This window comes from Cervus canadensis, chromosome 6, assembly GCF_019320065.1.
Source record: "Cervus canadensis isolate Bull #8, Minnesota chromosome 6, ASM1932006v1, whole genome shotgun sequence".
Taxonomy (NCBI): domain Eukaryota; kingdom Metazoa; phylum Chordata; class Mammalia; order Artiodactyla; family Cervidae; genus Cervus; species Cervus canadensis.
The window spans coordinates 17437470-17460431 of record NC_057391.1 but is presented as its reverse complement, the minus strand read 5'-3'; the positions used below and the strand labels follow the sequence as shown (position 1 = coordinate 17460431).

Genomic DNA, 22962 nt, shown 5'->3' with positions numbered 1-22962 from the left:
TACACACTGCTGTATTTTAAATGGATAACCAATAAGGACCTACTGTACAGAACAGGAAACTCTGCTCAATGTTATGGGTCAGCCTGGATGGGAGGGAAGTTTGAGGGAGGATGGATACATGTATATGTATGGTTGTTCACTTGAAACTATCACAACATTGTTAATCAGCTATACTCCAATATAAAATAAAACCTTTAGAAATTAAAAACAGATTACAAAATAAATAAAATAAAAAATATTTTAAAAAGCTGAGAAATGGAGTTGTATGAATCAGCATGGTGGGCTCCACACTTTCTGCCTCTTGGGGGAGGTTTAAAGAGATGTCTGTATGCATGTAAAAAAAAAAAAGAAATCCTGAAGAAGTGTGCATATCTGAATATTTTATCTTAAGTTCCTCATCCAAGGTTGAGGATTCATGTAAGCCAGCAGGCTGAAGGCCCATGATTCCTGTCCTCTTAGGGGTCCAGCTACCCCCAAAGCCAAAGTCCCACAGACTAACCAGCCTCTAAGGGCCTGACTCCTCTCTTTAGAAGGCTGTGTAGTGCGATGTGAATAGACATGGGAGAAAGCACAGACGTGTTAACAAAGCTGATTTTTAACACCAGTTTATTGTATTTTTACAATAATAAAAATAAATTAGTCATACACAAAAATAGTTGTCATTTTTGCTGAAGAGAAAGCAGACTACTTACTCATATAATTTGCCTTCTACCCTCCACCTCTTTAAGCAATAATTGACACCAAGGGTGACATGGGGTTGATGGAGTATTCTGTGGGTTCCATGCTCCTGGCTGTGGAGGTGACCACCCAGAGCCCCCCTCAGCAGTCACCAGCGGGGACCCTGGAGGTGTGGTCAGAGCAGTGAGTGCCTCAGCTCCTGTATACCCCTCCTTGCCCCTGCCAGGGGACCCTGCCCCCCTCCCAGCTCCAAGTTAGCCCCCCGAGCCACTTACTGCTGGTGACTCTGATGAATGAGGCAAGACAAAGAGAAGGGTTGAAAAAGACCCCCGTATTTCCTTCTCCAAATATTTGAGGGTGAGGAGAGGGCAGATTATATGAGCAAATATGATATTTAAGGTGGAAAGGTGGCAATCCAGACAGACCTGTTTTCAGGTACAATCCCAGGGGTAAAAAGCCCCTGAATGAGTCGAAAAGTAGAGTCATTTCTATTTGATCTTAAAAACCAAGGAACTTGGCTAATCAGTATACTAAGTATACCCATGGACTTAGAATGAGATGCCATGTGCAGCAACTTTCTGGGGAAGCTGGTTAGTAGGATCAAATAATTTTACACAAATGTGGATCGAATATGTAAATAAATACCTATTAGGTCCCTTTAAAATTAACACATTCTAAATAATAGAACTATTTTGGTGTAGTGACTCATTCCGCGGGTCGAGTTCAGAATACACATTTCCTATAAACATCTTGTATTTACAAAGAACAAAATAATAAGTTATAACAAAGTATATCCTTCCGTCAAACTGAATGGTGGGGATCTGGGGGTCAAGGCAGCTGGAAATCAAGTTTGTGTAAGAGAACGGCTTTCCTCTCACGGAGGCAAAGGGTCAACGGCTGGAAGACGCTGAGAAAGCCGTCTGGAGGGTCCCACCCCGTGGGGCCACTTTTCCTTGGCACGATGGTTGTCTCCCACGGCCAGCCACTGGAGAGAAAGAACCAGGAGTGTGGTGCAGGGTAGAGAGAATGATGGTGTTCCAGAAAAGACGCAGGAAGCAAAGTGAGTTGAGACAGAGATGGTATTTAGAGGGTCCTTGTCTAGTCGAGGCACTGCCTCCATCAGGGCGTGTGACCCCAGGCAGGGAACTAGCCATCAGGACGTTTGGTTACTCATCCTCAAAGCAGGACCAGACAGGGCAGCTCTGATCAATTGGCTAGTGTTTCTCTGAGGTATGAGGTCACACTCTGCTCTTGGGAGGAGTGCAACACTGGGTTAAGAACGGTAGTCATAGCAACAGGAAGTACATATGCTGTGTACTTGCCATCCCAGACCAGGTGAATCACTTGCATCTGTTCTACTTACAGAGTTACCAAAGTCCAGACGGGAAGGAATCTTAAAAGTCCTGTTGCCCCAGCTAGGTGCTCGGGTCCCCCCAAACCCTTTCAGCATCCATGACAGATGGCCATTAAGACTCTGCTGAGACCTCCAGGAGCGGGTCAGTCAGCAGTACCTACCAAGGAGTCCTCTACCTTCCAAAGGTGCTCATGCGTAGAAAGGAAGTTCTCTTGCAAGAGCTAAAATCTGCCTCCCTGCAGCGTTCACCTCCTAGGATGGCTCTCCTGGTGCTTCCCAAACCTCTCCTCCAGCCTAAACATCCTCTTGAAGTCCTTGCACTGCTTCCCACAGTCTGCACCCCTCCTCAGGATCAGGTATGCTCATCTGAATGTTATATGTTATCAACATTCTTCTTAAAGTTTACGGCAATCACAAATAGGGTTCACCAATGTTTTCTCCTTATGCCTGAATGCTCTGTGGCTTTTTGTTTGTTTTGGGTTTTTTTTTTGTGTATTTTTTTTAGGGGGGGTAATTTCATCCCACTTTCTTGACCTGCATTGAGCTCAGCCAACTGAAACTCTTACCTGCTCCCCATATTGTACTTCTATAGTTTTGTTTTGAAATCCAAAGGTGGGACTTTATCTTGCTTCCTGGTGAATTTCAAAGATCTGGGTTTTATTCTAGTCTCTCAGACATTTTTGGCCCTAGAACTTGTCATTTAGCTGTTACCACTCCAACTTCTTGGCATCCACCAATTTCATTACGAAGTTGTCTAATTTCCCACCTAAGCCACACTAAAAATGTTTCGTATGGCAAGGATGCAGTGTTGGTGTCCACCTGCCAGGCTGACAGAGGTTCCCTCAGGTTTGATGATTCAATCTTTCCTTAAAAGGGAAATCATATTTCTTTCTACCACTTACATGTGTGTCTTTGATATTAGAAAATGGATGTTCAAATTAGAAAAAGACAGCCACAGGTTTAGAAAGGCATTAGTAACATCTGGGTTTCTCTCTCTGCCACACAACTTGATAGCAACAAATGAAAACAGTGTCCCTCATTTTCATCCCTCTGGAAGGCCGTTCTTTTTTAAAGGAAGGAATCATGAAAGCTAAACCCTTTGGGGGCGAGTAAATGATAAATACTCCAATAGCCATGGGCCAGAGAAGTAAGGCATGGGGACAGACAGGGACAGTTGTGAGTGCTGCCGTCACACCGGCGGTGCTCACCTGGGTTCCCACCAGCGTGCAAGCAGCAGGCAGTGAACATGCCCTTCATGAGCTGAACCAGCTCTATCTGGTGGCTGGGTTTACAAGCTTGTTTGTTTCAGTGCCATATTTCTTATATTGCTCCTTTTCTAAGGGGAGAAACAAGAGTCCATGTGAGAATGGGAAGGACGGGCTGCCCTGAATAGCCTTTGCCCTTTGCAAGGGGCACACTTTCCTTTTCCAATATGTGATAGTACACACACACACACACAAAAGCAAACTATTTCTGTTTGGAGCTTTCTTGATTTTTCGGTGAGAAAAGCACAGAACTTAAATTCATCTAATTTTAAAATGCAGAGCAGGGACTGATGCAATTTGGTTTGCAGAAAAAAAGTATTAAAATGTAAATTTCAATTCTGCATCACGGCCAGCTATGGGAACAGAATGAGGGGATGGGAGATGGAGGGTCATGCGAAGGAGAGGGTGAGACAAGGGGGACAAGAAAATGGGAAAGAGACATCTCTGGAAGGAGAGAGGAGCATTGTCACTGGAAATGGTACTGGACATTATCATGTGTGTTGTGCTAAGAATGGAGGCATTTAGATGCTGATATAAGAAACTAGGAAATTAGTAAAAACTGCGTTTTTAAAACAAGTTGATAAACCCATGAATCTAGTAACTCATGCCCTTTCCAGACAAATGAATTTCAAGACTAGCTCAACTATTTGTTGCAAGAGGAAAAAAAGATGCTCACTTTCAGTACTTCTTTCCCCTGAAGACCTGGGGTTGATTCATTTGCTCCTACCCAATTCCACACCTGGCAGGATGGCCATTCTCATGGGAGCATCCCTGATCCTTTAGAGCACTGTTGGTACGACTTAGGGACACTGTTAGATGTCAAAGAGACAAAGCCCCAGGCCAGTTATGAGAATCCTGAGTTGGAAGAACCTGGGATGCTCACCTCCCACTTGGTGGAGAAAGCCCTTTTAGGCTGGTGAACCCACTCATATGGCAGCCACACCTCTGCTGTGTCGGGCAGCCTGGATGGCTAGAAGGTTTTCCCTTCATTTAAGCTGAAATCAGCCTTTCTGCTCTTCCACCCATTGATCTTTCTCTGCCCTCCAGCATGTAAAGACAGCCTCCTCCAAAGAATCCTCCAAAGGACTGGCTTGTTCAGGAAGATCAGAGAGCAGGTGCAAAAAGGATACCCTCCCCTGGGACGAGAAGCAAAGGCAAGTGATGAAAGAGCGAGAGAGTGAGTGCTGGCTAGGAACCAGCCACATGCCTGGCTTCTCTGGTCTGCTTTTGATTGGTGGGCGCGGGAATCTGGGCCTCTGCCCTGCTGCTTATGGCACAAGTTATATAAGGATCAAGGAGAGATGGGTGTGCTTTTGGAAAAAGGTGACTGGGGCTTTCCAGAAAGAGAAGGACACTTATAGTAAGGCCAAATAGAATTTCTGAAAGCCCAAGGGTAATGCGAGCATGATGGGGTGTGTCAGACTGAGCTGCTGATACTGCTTCCAAAAGCACATCATCATCAAATTAGCAGATTTTTGGGTTAAAGCGCTCATGGGAGAAACTCAGTTGCTATAAATTTCAAAGCAAACATTTTCTTTCAATGGGAAATAGGCCCAGGACCATAGTACTAAATAAGACAAATTTTCTTTACGCTTCCAATTTGTTCAGCCTGATTATTTTTCTTAGTGGGTGTAAGAATATACAAATATATATATATATATATATATATATATATATATATATTTCCCCCTTCTTTTTCTTCACTGATTTTTTTCAGATAGATTATCTTCCATACGCACTGCATTCTCTTTCCACCCTGAGGCCTTGTGAACTAGAGTTATGTGAAGAGAATCAAGAAGGACCCTACTGCTGTGGCCACTGTGGAGGAGTTCACAGCCCCTTTTCCCAGGCTGATTGCATTAATAAAGATCTTAGTGCTCACACCTCGGAGGGGAGATGTGGTTTGTGAGTCATGGGGCAAGGTGTGTGTAGGCGAGGGGCAGGATGCAAAGAGAAATCCACAAATCAAACCAGAAAGACCCAAGGGAGACTCTTTCTAATATAAACATAGGATTCTTACTGGGATAGGTTGGCTGGACTTTCCTCTGGGCGATGTGTGGTGAAGGCCCAGGGCAGATGACTGAGAAGAGGCAAGAGCCCAGGGGGCTACAGGGCTGTGTGCTCTGGAAATCTGCTCTGGGTGACAAAAAGTGACCTTGATGTAGGATTCCAGGGGTGGTGTCTCCCACTGGGGAGAAGAATAATAATTTAAGGCAATCACCCTGCTACCACGATGGCTTTCTTATCTCATGGGCTAGTTCTGTTAAGGATGGGGTTCAAGAACCCATGCAGAGTCCTGCGATTTTGTGGGGGAAGGGAAAAAAAAGACTCCTGAAACAAGTGAGTGCAGGAGATTAAGACTTGACTTTGGGCCAGAGGAAAAAATTCAAAGGTCTAGGCTTTGTTTGCTAAATGGGAAACTTCTGAGCCTCTTGGTCTGAGAGGAAGCCACATTCTGCAGATGTAAGACTTCTGGCCAGGCCTCGGGGTAAAGGTTTGTGGTCAGACCGCAGGGGTTGGGACTGACCACATGGGTCAGTCCATGACCTCATACCTGGCGGGTCAGTTACCTAAGCTGAGTCTCAGTTTTCTTGTCAGTAAAATAGGGACCATGATTCATTCCCTGCCTCCCATTCTGGGGCACCATGAGCCATAATGAGCTAATATCTCTGACTATACTTTCCAAACAGTAAAGCACTAAACTGGCAAGAGATATTTGTGTCATAAGGCAGGAAAACAGCCTAAGGTCTTAAAGCATGAAAATAGGCACAGCCGGGCTGAGGTAACAGAGGAATGCAGGCATCTTAGCAAGCCTTAGGGGGTCCCTGGGGTGGGGGTGCTGCCTCCTCTGACTCTCCCTGGGGCACTGATACTGGAAGGGCCTGCAGCGCCAGGGACGAGGCAGCGCCCAGACAGGGCCCGGCTGCTGACTTAGAAAGTGCCAGGATGGAGTCAGCTGAGAGCTGAAGGCACTCCCCACCGCTTGGTCTGCAGAGAGCGCAGGGGCCAGGCTTCTGGAGGAGGGGTCATCAGTTCATGGTGATGCTCAAAGCACAACCGTGGCCTTGCTCTTGGGCACTGAGTGTACACTTTACGAAGGCAGGGTGCGGACTAACTTGACTGGCAGCTCCACAGGCCAGGGGGCCCCCAGTAGGGCAGCGGCCAGCCGGTCCCACCGCTCACAGACTCCCGGACCTGCCCACGGGTGTGGAGTGGGATGTTATCTGCTCCCGAGGAAGCCCGAGTGCCTGTTGGCCACGCGTGTGCAGGAGGCGCAACAGGCGGTCTTGTAGTAGTTATAGACACAGAGTCTGGCCTGGACCACCACGTTGCAGTTGTAGTACCGGTCCTTGCAGTTTTCATCTGCGGCAGAGGAGAATGGAAAAGACTTTGAGCACGAGGAGCAGCCTGGCCTTAGGGAATGAGAAAGGGCAGAGGGTGTGGCTATTCGTCCCAGTCCCACTGTTTACTACTGACGGAAGGTGTGAGTGTGGGCTGAGAGCATATATTTTTTCTTCTTTAAACATGCAGCTGAAATCTGTCCACTCTGAACTTAAGGATGCTGGAACCAAATCTCTGAATGCATTTCCATTTTAATTAATTCCCAAGTAAGTTTCTCTTTGCTCGCCATCTATGCTATCAATAGCTACCTTAAACTATGAAATTTACACCTGAAGGATGCTGACCCCCTCTGAACTCCATGACTTTGCACACAGTCACAGAGAGACCTAGATGAATCTGGCATTTTGACACCAGAGAATTTGATGGCGATTAAGAAAGATGAATCTTTTACTGCAAGGTACGACTCCCTACTTACCAACTTCAGGGACACAGTCCTGAGGGTTACAGGATTCTTTTTCTTCTGGTTTCAACTGAGGGTCACAGAGATTACTTAGGGTCATGTCATCTGCCAGACAGCGTACTTCCCGGACGCGGAAACCACCCTGACAGCTCTTGGAACACTGTGAGGGGAAAGGAAGAAAGTTAGACTTCTTGGCAGCCCATTAGCTCAGCACATCGGAGAAGGCAGATTTTGGAAAATTCTGACATCTACCAAAGGAGACAATATTAAAACAAACTCCCCTGCACCTACTAATCAGCTTCAATGCGCATCTACTCATGGCTAGCCACGTCCCATCTGTACCCTTCCGGGATGACATCTCAAATTACTTTGAAGCAAATCTAGACATCATATCACTTCCATAATATTTCAGTTTGTAGCCCTAAACAACCAAGATTCTTAAAAAATTACCACAATACCATTATTACACCTAGAAATTAACAATAGTTTCTTCTCTTCAAACATATATTCCATTTTGCTTGTGAATCTCAATTTTATTTTAGATTTTCTTGCTTTATTTTGTAGTTTAAAAGTCCAGTTACAGTTTTCAAAACCCGTTACTGACATGTCAGCTTTCTAAAATAGAGATGTTTTGGGGTGTGGGGATCAGGGTCCACATCAGGTCTGTACACTGCAGTTGGTTGATAGGCCTTTTAATCCATGGGCTCCCTCCCCTGTGTTTTTGCCCTTGTACTTTAGTTGTTGGAGGAATGGAATCACCTGTCTTGAAGAGTTTCCCACAGTTTAAGATTTTGCTGAGTGCATTCCCTGTGATACAGGCTGACATGTTCCTCTATCTTCCACATTCCCCACAGATAGGATGTTGGATCCTACCTATTCACCTTTATCAGGTGCAGGTTTGATTTGTGTGTGTGCATGTGTGTGTGTGGTGAGACTACTTCATAGGATGTGTTTGTTTAGTTGTCTCTCTTTGGAGGAGGTCAACACTCACTCAAGAGCAGATCCATTAATTCATTTGGGGTTGAAAAATGGTGATAATATCCTAATACCACTTCTTCTTTTATAAGCTGAGAATCTAAAGCATTCCCACTCCTTCTTCACTTATGTTTACTCTCTGGTTACCCAGTGGTAAGGCTTGTTTAGGAAAGACAGGGCAAATGTTTGATTATTTTCCTTTATTTATCAGTTTTCAGAATAATGAGTTGGTTCCTCTAACATCCTACAATGGTGGGTCCTCTAATTAGTTTTTTAATCATTGTAAACTTATTATATATGGATGGATTTAAATTTATTATAGATGGATGGATTTAAACTTATTATAGATGGATGGGTTTAAACTTATTATAGATGGATGGATTTAAGCTTATAAAGGGATGGATTTAGATGGATGGATTTCATTCAACGCATGGCAGTTATTATTTTTACTGATGCTCATTGATGCCTCATCAATGGCTATCCAGAGGTCAGAGTTGGTTCTTGAGCTCTTTAGACATGAACTCATCTTTAAGAACCTCCTTACTGCCTGGTATAAAAAGTCATCCTGATTTAATTTATATCTATACAGTCCCAGACCTGGAATCAGACATTTTTCTTTGGCTCCTTTTAGTGGAGAATGGTATTTTGGTGTCATTTTATTTTATCATTTTTTTTGGTCTCACTGCTTGGCATATGGGATCTTAGCTCCTTGACCAGGGATCAAACCCAGGCCTTCTTCTCTGGAAGTGCAGTGTCTTAACCACTGGATCACCAGGGAAGTCGCAGAGAGCGGCACTTTGAAACCAGATTCCGGCTGATAGGCACGGCCTTTGCTACTGGGTTGGCCATTGTTTCCAGGATCTTTCAGTGGATAAAACAGACAAAATTTTTTTTAAGATAAATTAATTCGTGAGTTCAAACTGATATTTCTAAGTCAAATTCAGGACAGCTGGATTTTTGCTTAAATCTCTTCTGTTCTGTCTGTTATCTTCTTTCTCCTAAGGTGAGAATCCTGTTTCTTAAGGCAACTGGGGATAACAGAACTATAGCATCATATCTACTATTACATGTATCATCAGAATACTGGGAAGTAGATTATTCATTTACTTTATCACCTGTTATACACCCAACCATTTCAGAACATAGGACAACAGCCACCACTAAAAGTGTGGTTATTGCAAACACTGTAAATAATTTTCTGCAGTTCTTTTTGTCCTTAGAGATAGACAGATTATTGTGATTTAGAGCCACAGGCAAGAGAGTTGATGCCACCAACTGCATACATATTTAGGCTAATTTGTTTCATTGCATTTTCCATTTTTAGGGATTTCTTTTTTAAAAGAATAATTTTGTTTTAAATTATATAAAGTATTTACTTTGTTCCAAATGCAAATTTATAAAACAAGGTGAATTTTAAAAATGTCTAGCTTCCATCACTGTCTTTGCTACTATTTTAACAATATATTTCATATTTGCTTCAACTGACTTATTTATTTAAAAAATATTTATTTACTTATTTGGCTGCTCTGGGTCTTAGTTGAGGCATGTGTAATCTTTGCTGTGGAATTTGGGATCTTTTTTAGTTGTGATATATGACATCTTTAGTTGTGGGATCCTAGTTTCCCACCCAGGGATTGAACCCAAGCCCCCTGCATTGGGAGTGTGGAGTCTTAGCCACTGGACCACCAGGGGAGTCCCCACTTATTTATTTATTTTAAAATTTACATGCGGAAAAATTCATCTACTGTGGCGCACAGTTCTGAGTTTTGACAAATTCAGAGAATCGTGTATCTCCCGCTGCAAACAAGACAGAACTTTCATCGCACAGAACAAATTCCTTTGTGCTGGCCCTTTGCAGTGAGATTTGTCCCACCCCATCCTCTGGCAATCACTGGTCTGTTCCCATAGGTTTTCATTTTACAGGATGTTACGTAGATAGTATTATACACTATGTAACTTTGTGGGCGGAGGGGAGTCTTTCTTCCATTTAGCAAAATGCATTTTAAGTTCTTCCATGTCATAGGAGGTATCAGTTCTTTGGTTCCTGTTGCTGAGTGGCACCCCATTGTTTGGACAAACCTCTGTTCATTCATTTACCTGTTAAGGGACATCAGGGCTATTCCCAGCAGATGTCTTAGGAGTTTGTGGCCTTTGATGTGGCCTGGTGAGTTTGGTCCTTTCTAGACTCTCCAAACCAAATGGCAGAAGAAAATAGTGGTCTGTTCCTGCTTTCTCAAGGACCATGGCCAACATCAAACCTAACCCTAAGAAGCAAATTCCTTGGCCAAGTTGGACCTAGAATCAGTCTTTGCAAACAAGATCCCAGCTGATTCTTAGGCCCATGAAAATTTGAGAGTCACCATTTTATGGCCTCTATAGTTTAGAAGTCAAGCTCGTCCCAGCCTCAGGCTCCCTCTTCCCCACCAAGCAGGCTGAGTCCAGGGCACCCCAGCTGTGACCAAGGAGAGCAGATTGTGCAGGGAATCCGGGCTGAGCCCAGGGCCTGAGAGGTGAGATGGAAATGGGCTGGCCCAGGAGATGGGCCGGCCGTGAGGGGTGGGGGGAAGCGGAGGGGAGCACCAGGCCTTACCATGCTCCATTCTGTGTTAAACCATTTGGCCCCGCAGGGCTTGAGGTGGCAGGGTTGCTGGCTGGGGGGTTTCTCCAGAAAGGAACATTCATAGGGGTCCAGCACTTCAAAGGTGTCTGTGTTCTTCCTAACACAGATCACCTCCCTCTGCTGGGTCCCGCTCCCACACTCGATGGAACACTAGAGAGGGAAGCAGAGAAAGACAAGTGTCACATGATAGAAAGGGGATGAGAAATACCATCCATCGAGGAAGGTTTCCCAGAACTTTCCATCATTGCTTCAGGGAGGTTCCAGTTTTCCTGACAGCTCTGTTTCTGGCACGGAGAGCATCTGCCCTGAACTCTCGCGTCTTGAGGATGCTGGTGGCTGAGATCCTGATGCCCTCAGTAAAACGGGAGTGAAATCAGGTTTCCCATAGGTTATCCCACAGAGCATGCCATCCAGTCATTGGTTTTGTCTGGTAGACTCTGACACCTCCCATTGTAAAACAATGAACTAACATTTAGCTTATCTGCTGGCCTTTGGCGGGGTACGGCTGGGAATGAATTCTTTTCCCAGAGTCTGCATGTATGTGGGTGAAGTGCTACATTAAAATTCTTTGGGACTCACAAAACTCAGAAGAAGACCATGGACTTGGGACAATGTCCCTTATGATCAGCCCTCCCCTTCCAACAGGGCAACCAGCAGGAAGCCTTTGCCCACAGAATCCAACTCCCTGGCTCCTTACTTGGAGCCGAAGCTCACTGAGGTTATGATTGCAAAGAGTCCAGTCAGATAATTACACGTCTTGCTTCATTGCATTAGGTTATGGAAATACGATGCATGTAACTGCCCATTAGTTATTCTAGTTAGCATTTATTACTTTGCAAAATATTTTCTGTTCATGTTTGGTGTACTCTTACTACCTTTTGATTGAAAAAATTTTATAAGCTGTGATCTATACACTTTTAAAGACTTTAAAGAAGCTATTGCCTTTATGAAAAGCCTGTAAAAATGTCTACAGCTGCAACTCTTAATACTAGCCCTGCTTCTATGTGCAGGCACATGGTGAAATTAAAAAAAATGGTGGGGGGGAACCCATGTCACCACACAGCAAAAAAAAAACCTCAAACCCAAGCCAACAGACTACAGATTAGTCACACAGCCCATGATAAACCTCCCCATCAGCAATTTCTACTTTGAGCCTGTTTTCTGCCATCTTCACAGGTATACAGAAAACTACAAGGCTTTTTAGTTTTGGAGCTGTCTGTTCAGATGGTAGAGAATAAATGTGACCCAGACACAGGGGCAGACAAGAGGCCTGCTCCTAATGGCTAAAGACTGTGGAAGACCCTCCTGCCCCCGCAAGAACTAAGATAATTTAAGTGTGAAGCAGGGCTTCCCAGGTGGCTCAATGGTAAAAAACCCGCCTGCCAATTGAGGAGACATGGGTGCTATCCCTGGGTCAGGAAGATCCCCTAGAGAAGGGAACGGCAACCCATTCCAGTATTCTTGCCTGGAGCATTCCACAGACAGAGGAGCCTGGTGTTCTACAGGCCATGGGGTCACAAACAGTTGGACATAACTGAGCATGCATGTACACACAAGGATGAAGAAAACCCAGAACTGACAGAGAAGAAAGAAAGCATCTGGGCATGAATAATAGACTTGGTGGAATATCTTATGAATAAGAGTTGGGCTACTCCATTTCCAGAGTAGAAAAAGGGTCCCTGAACCTCAGAATTCTCATTCTCTTGGGACAGCTTCTCTACAAGCCTCAGTAGGACCACTGCTAGCCCCTGTGCTCACAACTTCCAAGGGAGTCTTTTCCCCTAAGGCCACATTAAAAGTCCCAGGGAAGGACTCAGTTTGACTTGGCTTGGGTCACATGTCCAATCTGGACCAACCACTGTAACCAGGCCAGTGGGGCATTTGAGGCCAACTCTCATTCAAACTATGGGTCTGGAAGGAATATTTCCTTTTATACCTTGAAGTCAATTAATGTTTAAGACTTACTTTCAATAACTAAGCATGCTCTATTTCATTTTCTTCAGGGATAATATCCAATTCCCAGGGCAGGGAGGTGTCAGCAGGCTCTGACAGTCTTATAAATTCAGAAACAAAACCTGGTCTACAATCAATCAGGTCCTGACCCCTTGGATGACAGGGCGATACACTGCATGTTTCTAATCTTAGCAGAAATAAACGCTGCCTTCCCCAGGATTCATGTGATTCTCACTTCTCTGAGTGCTTGCGCCCATGCTCAGTCATGTCCAGCTTTTGTGTGACTCCTTGGACTGTAGCCCACCAGGCTCCTCTGTCCATGGAATTCTCCAGGCAAGAATGCTGGAGCCCACCAGGCTCCTCTGTCCATGGAATTCTCCAGGCAAGAAAATGTTGCCATTTTCTTCTCCAGAGGATCTTCCTGACCCAGGGATTTAACCTGCATCTCTTGCGTCTCCTGCATTGGCAAGGGGGTCTTTACCACCTGAGCCATTGGGGAAGCCTGTTCTCTGAGTAGGTCTAGAGTTAATAGGAGGCCCATAAATGAAAAAGAACTGAATCCTGCTCCCCTCTCTTCTTCCTCAGACACTGGGGGACACGTGAGTTAAATTGCACTGGTTATCTGCTCTGTGTGAAGGCTGTTATGACCTGATACTGCAGTTTCACACAGGACTCTTCCCATTGTCTCCGTTTCCATAGATTGCTGTCGTTCAGTTGCTAAGTCATGTCCAACTCTTTGTGACCCCATGGATTGCAGCATGTCAAGCTTCCCTGTCCTCCACTATTCTCCCAGAGTTTCCACAGATACTTGGTATAATTAGTGTCCCATACACCGTTCACTTCCGAATTATCTTTGGGGTTTAGATCCTAGATATTTTGCTGCCAACAATGAGATAGAAACATTGGCAGAAAAAAATAACAAACATGGAGAAGAGGAAACAAATATTTATTAAGTACTCCCCATGTCCCAAGCAACAACCCATTCATACAGTGTCTCATGAAAATCCAATAGCAACTCTAAAAAGGTGGTATTATTATTCTCCTATCTGGATGAGGAAACAGGCTCAGAAAGGTTAAATTACCCACCCCAAGTCAGAGAACTAAGGGGACATAGAGCTGGGATCAGTTATCAAGTATGCCTAACTCTGATACCAACTTGGGTAGCATTGGTAGTACTTGAATTCTTTCTTTTCTTAATTTGCTAATACTTTACAGTTTGTATTATAAAAATATTAAAGGAAATTTGAGGAGAAAACATTTGCTCATGTTGTTTATATAAAAAGCTATACTTTGAAGTGGTTGAGACAGGGTTCACATACTTTAACATAGTCTGTTTTTCACTTGCCATTATATGTTCTTTCCACATCTTCCTAATTATCACTGTTGTTGTTACATAATACCGTAATGAGTTATGATATGCCATAATATTCCTAATTGCCCTGCTGTCATGAACATCTCTGTTGAAAAAGGCTTTTTTTTTCTCCTGTTAATTATTTCCTTAAAATGAATCCTTAGGAGTGGGGTGAGTGGGTTAGCAAATGAACATTTTTATGGTTCTTGACTTTTATTGCCAAATTGCTTTCCAAAGGGGCTGTATCAATTTACAAGGACAAGGCAGTCCATTTTTTTCAGGGTCTGTTTTTAAAGCTACTTGAAAGAAATAAAATTCTATATGGAGCCGGAGGTCCAGAGAATATATAAATCATGATCATCAGCCAAAATTCTTTGGAGAACAAGCCAGCCCTGGGAGCCAAATCCTAGATGGTCTGAGAACTCAAAATACCGATGGTCATCATAACAGGTCAAAGAGGGAATGATTTTAGGGGGCTCATGTGCAATTTTGGAACTCTAAGGAAAAAATTAATTGGTCAGTTAGGTTACTTTATTGAGGTATTTGGTGTTATTGGTTCTTCATAATGAACAAACGTAGCTTCTTCTGTTTCTGCTTCTTTCCCCCAGCTTTACTGAGATGTAATTGACAAATAAAATTGTAATATATTAAAAGTATGCTCATGATGATATAGTATACACATACATTGTGAAATTGTCCTTACAATCAAGTTAACACACCCATCACCTCACATATTTACCTTTTTCACATGCATATGTGAGAACACTTAAGTTCTACTCTCTTAGGAAATTTCAACTATACAGTACAGTATTATCCACTGCAGTATAGACACCATGTTACATACTAGATCGCTCCCCCCACCAGAACTTGTTCGCCTTATAACTGAAAGTCTGAACTCTTTTACCAATCTCTTCCTGTTTCCCTCACCCCCAGCCCCTGGCAACCACCACCCTACTGACTGTCTCTTTTTAAACATTCTGTATTTATTGCTTTTGGCTGCGCTGTGTCTCTGCTGTGGCACATGGGCTTGACTGCTCCGTGGCATGTGGGATTCTAGCTCCTCGGGGGGATTGAATCTGCATATCTTGCACTGGAAGGCAGATTCTTAACCACTGGGCCGCCAGGGAAATCCCTCTATTCTCTTCCTCTGAATTTAACTTTTTTTCAGATTCCACTACTTGTGATACCATTGCAGTGTTTGTCTTTCTGTGTCCGGTTTACTTCACTTAGCATAATGCTCTCCAAGTCCGTCCATGTTGTTGCCAGCAGCAGGATTTCCTTCTTTTTTTAAAGGCCGAATAATACGCCATTATAAACAAATACCACATATTCTTTACCCATTCATCTGCTGACAGACACTTAGGTTATTTCCATGTTTTGGTTACTGTGAATAATGCTGCTACCCACATGGTAGGGGATGCAGGTACCTCTCCCAGGTAATAATTTTCTTACCTTTGGGTATATATCCAGAGGTGGGATTGTTGGATCATATCTATTTCTGCTTTTGACTTTCAAGTACAGCCCAAACTGACTTTATTAACAACAGCAATACGATAAGAGCAATAGGAGCTACACTTTATTGTGTGTTTATTGTACATCAGGCGCTGCATCACATACTTTGTCAACATCACTTCGCTTCTTCTAAAAATAACCTCATAGGTGCTGGCACGATCAGCATTGTATAGAAAAGGAAACCATGCTGGACCATAAGCCTCCTGAGGGCAGGAATATTTGTTTTGTTCAATTATGTAGCCCAAGGGTTTTGAAGGGCACATAGTAGGTGCTCAATAAACACTGTTGACCGAATGAGGTTCCAAAAGCATAAGTAGCTTCTCCAGGATCACGGGTAGCACAGCTGAGATTCAGATTCAGCATCCCTGGGAGACACCAAGCCCTGTTTCCTGACCCCTCTGCTATGCTGCTTCTCACCGGGGACAGAGACACGTTGGCTCTGGCCACTCACCTGACTCCAGCTCCCCGCAAACCACTCCACCTTGCCGGTGCAGGGCCCGTTGTCACACGGGGTGGCGTCTGCTGGCCGGTTGCTCCCGCAGCCCTCCAGGGGCAGGCTGCCAACGTGGTTGGTCATGCACACCACCGAGCGCGTCCGCACTCCAGCTCCGCACTCCGCCGAGCACTGTGAGACGGGACGGGCACGTTAGCGAGGAGGCCTCCCCACAGGTTCTGAAGTCCCTGGCAGAGGAGGTGAAGGAGGACAGAACCCCTCATTTCCCTACCAACGCTTTCCTTTGGAAACCACTGACCACTTGTCATTCACGGTTTCCTCCATTATGGGACATCAGTACGGCACCCATCTGGGTTTCCCGGGACAGTCTTCATTCCGAGTATCCCGTCCCACGGCTGTGATTAATACAGTTACACTTGTCAGCCTACCTGTTCTGGCTTTCAAGTTCAAAAATGCAGTTAGTCCCCTACATATAAAGGAGTTCCTTCCCAAGTGTATGTGTTAGTAGCTAAGTTGTGTCCAACTCTTTTTGACCCTATGGACCGTAGCCTGCCAGGCTCCTCTGTCCATGGGATTTTCCAGGCAAGAATATTGGAGTGGGTTGCTATTTCCTCCTCCAGGGGATCTTCCTGACCCAGGGATTGAACACGTGTCTCCCAAGTCTCCTTCATTGTAGGCAGATTCTTTTACCACTGAGTCACCTAATTTGCTCATAAATCCAACAAACTTAGCCTAGGTACCCAACTGACACAATCAGCTATGTAGCACTGTACTCTAATAGGTTTATAATACTTTTCACACAAATAATACAAAAAAACCAAACACATAAAAACAGAAAATATTTTAATCTTATAGTACAGTACCTTGAAAAGTATAATACAGTACCAGCTACATCACCACTCCTTTTATGCTTGCTTCTGGACATCCTGGGCTTGAAATAAAGATACTGTACTCTGTACTCTCTGCAGCACCGTATAGTAAAATACACAAAAGCAGAACCACTTGTGGAGAATGCACACACATGACAATGTATGACAGACATGTGAACTAACTTACGTGACTGAACATGTGAATGCACGCTTGCATCTTTGAAAGTTCGAAACTTGAAGGTTCCTATGTAGAGGGCTCACTGTATAGTCAGCAGCAGAAGAATGAGAACACGAAAACTCGGGCACATGTCTGCCTGCTAGTAGCTGAGTCTGGCCTGGTCTGGGAATGGAGGGTTGAAGTCTCACAAGACACTGCTGCCTGATACTAAGGCAGGTGGTTCCATTCCTCAAAGGCCACAGCTAGGGGTAAAGTGGGAGGCAGACGGATAGAAAGGGAGAGCTTGGTCTGGGAGTCAGGCACATCGGTATGTGTCACATCCCTATTATCTGTGTGGCTGGGGCTTCCCCGGTGGCTCAGATGGTAAAGAATCCACCTGCAATGCAGGAGACCTGAGTCTGATCCTCGGGCCAGGAAGATCCCCTGGAGAAGGGAATGGCAACCCACTCAGTATTCCTGCCTGGAGAATGCCATGGACAGAGGAGCCTGGCGGGCTACAGTCCATGGGGTCGCAAAGAGTCGGACATGAGAGAGTGACTAAGCATGCACACACATGTCTGTGTGTCTGGGGGCCCGTGACCCAGTCCCTCACCTTTTCCATTATTACTTGGATGGATGGACACATTCCTGGCAGGAGGACTCTGGTTCTGCCCTGTAACCAGGTTTCTAGGGATTTGTAGGCACATTACGGGGTGGAAGCACCCTGAGGGATTCTTCTAAGGGAGATGGTGCAGGCTTGGCCTAATTGATAGGGAGGAACTAAGAGGCAACCACTCATACCTCCGTCCCGGCTAAACTTCCACAGTCTTCTGAAGAATCCGGAAACCCAGACACTGCTCATTTGATGAGCAGTTCAGCTGCCTTGGTCAGAATACTCCTATTGCCCGTCAATCAACAGCTTCCATAAGAGTAGACAGGCTAAACCATCATCTCCTCCCCCTCCCTCTCCTACCCCCAGGCATCTTTTAATTGAGCTTAGTATTTTTTCCTAAACTTTTTTTATTGTGGTAAAATACACATAACATAACTTTTACCATTTTAATAATCTTTAAGAGTACAAGTCAGGGGCATTAGGTATATTCACAATGTTGTGCAACCATTACTGCCACCCGTCTCTCTTCTAGGGCTTCCCTGTGGCTCAGCTGGTAAAGAATCCACCTGCAATGCGGGAGACCTGGGTTCAATCCCTGAGTTGGGAAGATCCCCTGGAGAAGAGAACAGCTACCCACTCCAGTATTCTGGCCTGGAGAATTCCATGGACTATACAGTCCATGGGGTCACAAAGAGTCGGACACGACTGAACAACTTTTATTTCACTTTCTCTCTTCTAACATAAATCTTATTTTTGTCTTTGATAGATGAACTCATAATGGTTTCCCTTGTACACAGGTAACTGGTGGGATAATGATGAACTATATATACCTTTCAGTTAATCCTTGACACCTGACACCAGGGACCCCCCAAGGTGGCCTGGCTACTGGGAAGAGGAATGTTGGGGACGATTTTGAGTTTGTAAGAAGCAGGGGAGGGGCCTGTCATTTGCTGAATGGCTGTTCTATGCCAGACACTCCCAAGATGTAGGAAAGGTATGATGCATTTATGCACTTTATTTAGAACTTCATTATTTAATATTCATGTGACATGCTAAGGAGAATTAAATAAGTTCTTTCACACCCATGTCTTGATCTCCGAGGCCCTTAGTCTTCATAGGAGGATAGAAAGCCTATGATAGTTCATCTCTAGGCCTCTCCCCAAAAGTCAGAAATCACCCTTGGGATTTCGAACTAGAGATTCATCTCTGTGTGGTTTGGGGCAGCTCCTGGTGCACACTCCTGCCCATCAGCCCAGCAGACTTGGTCCCGCCTGCCCGCCATCCCCCTCGCTCACCCTCTCGCTCCACTCGGTCAGGAACCAGCTTTTGGCGCAGGGGCCCATGTCGCAGTTCTCAATGTCATTGGGCCGGAGCTTCATGTTGCATTCCTCGTCGTCGACCACGTCCCCGATGTTGCTCACACACTTCACGTCCCGGGTCCTCTGTCCCACTCCACAGGGCACCGAACACTAAAACACAGCAAATGCACCGTCAGTGCGGTGGGCAGTGCTCTCTCCGAGGGCCCCTCCCATCAGGGCACCCTTGGCCTCCTAACCCACCGCCTGAGCAGAGGACAGGGTAAGGCGTGACTCCTCGGTGGCTGTGTACCCAGCCATGCGATGCTACCTGGGGAGGATCCCAGGCTTCCTTTGATCTTTTGGGCCTCAGTTCTGTCAGCTATGAAATGGGAGAGCAGGAAGGCAAGGAGGAGTTGACTCTAGCAGTCACTGGTCTTCACCCCACCACGACACAGGAGAGAGGAAGCCTGTGTGCACCCGGCTCCCATGGGTCAGCCTGATTGAAAGTCGGCCCTTAGGTCTATCTGGCAACCAGCACTTGCTATGCATCGCAGAAAAGTCCTTCCAGGAAACTGCGGGAAGGGTCCTCCTGGAGAACCCAGGGTTCCCCCACATCGGGTCTGGGAGGGGAGAGGCGGGAGGGCGGGGGAGCTCCAGAGCAGGCCGCCCCCCGCGTACCGAGGTCCAGTCCGTCCGGATCTGCCACTCGCTGCAGATCTTGAGCTGGCAGGTGCTGGCGGTGTCGGGCTTCTCCAGGTGCTGGCAGCGGTAGGGCTGCACCGTCAGGCTGCGGTTGGCGTACACCTGGCGGCAGAGGACCTGCCGGTGCTGCATGCCCAGGCCGCAGGTTTTGCTGCACTCGGACCACTCCCCGATGTCCCAGCTGTGCGGGAGGAGACAGCGAGAAGGACCGTCACTTCAGTCAACAGGAAGAGAGCCTCTCACTCGGAAGCTGGCCGAGCCAACGGACACAGAAGCATCAGACTCCTTGGTTACGGGCGACCCCCAGCGGAAGGCAGCGCCTGGCAGCCTGCCTCCGCCCATCGGACTCCGTAAAGGATGGGACTCTGTTCCACACCCTATTCATCAGTGATTAGGACCCACGTTCCGTAAAATTACAGAAAACCAAGAAGGGACGAGTGATTTTTCTCTTTTTTTTATCTAGTCACCAAAATAACTCCAAAGGTGAGTTTTATTACCCTGTAGTACATTAACCCGCTTTGAGACTAACTTAGAAGTCTTATTCCAACCTTCGTTATTCTTTGTTAACTATTTACACATCAGTGTCACACATTCTCCTCTGTCATCCTGTCTTGCCACTTACTTAAATAAGACATTAGCACATGTCCATTGTGTCTTTGGGTAAGAACTATGTTCTTATTAGTTTGAGAATTATGTTTTAGTCCCGTTTCAGGGCTTTTCCCCCTTGTTATTTTAAGTTTCTCTCTCTCTCTTTTTTTTTTTTTGATGCGGAACATTTTTAAAGTCTTTATTGAAGGCATTACAATATTTTAAGAAATATTTATCTTTTTTATTTTGGGCTGTACTGGTTCGTCATTGCTGCGTGCTGACTTCCTCTAGTTGTGGAGAGCAGGGGCTTACTTTCTAGTTGCAGTGCACAGTCTTCTCGCTGCGGTGGTTTTTCTTGTTGTGATTCCTGGGTTCTAGGGCACAGGCTCAGCAGTTGTGGTGCATGGGATTAGCTGCCCCGTGGCATGTGGGATCTTCCCAGACCAGGGGTTGAACCTGTGTCCCCTGCACTGCAAGACAGACTCTGAACCACTGGACCAAGAGGGAAGCCCCAAATTTATTACAATAGTGCCTCTGGTTTACGTTTTGGTTTTCTGGCCATGAGGCATGTGGGATCTTAGCTGCCCATCCAGGATTGAACTCACACGTCCTGCAATGGAAGGTGAAGTCTTAACCGCTGCACTGCCAGGGAAGTTCCCCGCCTTGTTTTTCTAAAAGAAGAGTTGGTCAATAACTAACCCAATACCTCTCCTGAGATGCTCCCCAGGCAGACATGTTTGTGACTTTGGTAATTGTGTCTCTGTACACAGCTCCGCTGAGCACTGACCATATTGGATTGTAACTCCTTGCTTCCCTCTTTGTTTCCCTGACCAGCTAAAACCTAGTTGCTCCGATTCACCAAAGGCTTCCTGGGAGTGTGCTATGAGCTCTTGTGTTAGTCCTGAAAGACAGGTATGTTTGCTAAACAGATTGCATTTTATGCATAGACTAAGTCTCATTTTAAATCAGATTATATTTACTTCTAGGGTCCTATGCAAAAGCAACCTGAGCCAGAAACACACGACCAAAACAGAGAGGTCCTCTTACAAGGCCGGGCAAGGGAAGATGTTGCAGGGCTCCTCCTCGGGGGTCGGCTTCATGGTTGAGTCACAGTAGCTCTCAGGAACCTCTTCGTGAGTGTTTCTGTGCACACAGCGAAAGATAGGGTACTGTGATCCTGCAAGGACAAGAAGTGTTTGAACACTGGGCGTTGGATGCAGACATGCAGAGATCCTGGTGCTGATGAAGAGAAGCCTCAGAAACAGAACTGTTCACACACACACACTCCTCCATCCTGAGATGTCAACACCTTCTGCACCAGGGCTTTCCCAGGCACTGTGGGGGCAACAAAGAAGAGTAGGAATAGTTCCCGTCATCAAAGGTCTTATGACCTATTCGGAGACATGGTTTGAACATGTTCAATGGCAGATAAAAACAATTTTCCTAAGAGTTCAAGACAATAAGAAAGATTGCTAGGCAGGGGAGTGGTTATAAAATGAACACAGACAATAACTTCTTGAAGGTTTTCTGGAGACATGAAAGAGAACAAGTCTCAGGGGATCTAGCTGCATCACAGAGAGAGGGTTGATTTTGGGGAGCTGTGCACACGTGTATTTTGGAGGGAGGAGGCTGTTCATGTTGTTGACCTAGAACAAAAGTGCATGGCAAACTGGCCTGTGAGTGTCAGGTATGTTGAAGAGACAGTCAGGCTGGGGCAGAGAAATAAGATTCAAGAGAGGCTAGAAAAGCAGCTGGCTTTGCCTTTGCAAATCATTTTTACACATTCCCCTAGTAAAGTACTGATCTGATGGTTAGTTATTTGAATATATGTCTGCCTCTTATGAGATGGTGAGCTTCTCAGGAACAGGACTAGTTCTTGATCAATCCTGTAACCCAAGTACAGCAGGGTAGTGAAGTGAAGTGAAAGTAGCTCAGTCTTGTCTGACTCTTTGTGACCCCATGGACTACAGAGTCCATGGAATTCTCTAGGCCAGAATACTGGAGTGGGTAGCTGTTCTAGTCTCCAGGGGATCTTCCCAACCCAGGGATCGAACTCAGATCTCCTGCATTGCAGGTGGATTCTTTACCAGCTGAGCCACAAAGGAAACCCAAGTTTGTAAGTGCTCATAAAAGTTTGTTGAGTGAATATTTTTCAGAGGTCTAAAATCTGTTTTTATTTCTTTCCTAAAAAACTACTAATGGCCTCAGGTTGTTTTAAATGCACAGCTGAGTATTTCGTACTTAACAAAGCATAATCTATTTTGGAGAAAAAGTCAGAATTTGTTCAGTGAACTTTCTAGCTCTCAACTGGGGGGGAAAAAAAGTGGATTCCATTCTGCCTGCCTCTCTCTGCTACCCTCTGGTGGCAGCACTGAAGTATTACTAATGCGTGTTTAAAAGAAACTGCAACTCCAGTGTCTGAGGAATAAGATGCCTTTTTTTTTTTTTAAAAAAAACAAATAATTGTCTACCCACCCTACCCACCCAAGCCCCAGTCTAGGCCAGTACCTGAATCCTGCTAGGCAGAACACTATCATTTATCCTACAGCTTTGTCTCAGTTCTGTTGCTAATTGGCCAGGCACTGAGACTTTCTGAACTTCAATTTGCTATCATTTTAATTGTAACTAGAGGGATAACTTTGACTGTAAGTGTCTCTAAATATGTCATCGGCCACAAAATGTTTCAGTGCTTCTTTGGGCTGGTCTTGTGTGACATACTGGGCCAGAGGGTAGTTCTTGTAAGAAACTTTGTAGGACAGTTTTCAATCAGA

The 22962-nt window shown here is 45.3% G+C and overlaps 1 protein-coding gene across 6 annotated transcripts in view; it reads right to left on the bottom strand.

The window, feature by feature from the left end:
• Positions 1-588: 588 nt before the first annotated feature.
• Positions 589-22962, bottom strand: part of THSD4 (thrombospondin type 1 domain containing 4) — a 630092-nt gene continuing 607718 nt past the window's right edge. For all 6 annotated transcript variants that reach the window (XM_043470952.1, XM_043470955.1, XM_043470954.1 and 3 more), the window contains 7 exons: positions 21239-21368; positions 19580-19784; positions 18899-19072; positions 15962-16135; positions 10665-10844; positions 7115-7259; positions 589-6660 (listed from right to left, as the gene is read on the bottom strand). In XM_043470952.1, coding sequence (XP_043326887.1) covers positions 6518-6660; positions 7115-7259; positions 10665-10844; positions 15962-16135; positions 18899-19072; positions 19580-19784; positions 21239-21368 — 1151 coding nt within the window. In that variant the 3' untranslated portion in view covers positions 589-6517. The remainder of the gene's footprint in view (positions 6661-7114; positions 7260-10664; positions 10845-15961; positions 16136-18898; positions 19073-19579; positions 19785-21238; positions 21369-22962) is intronic.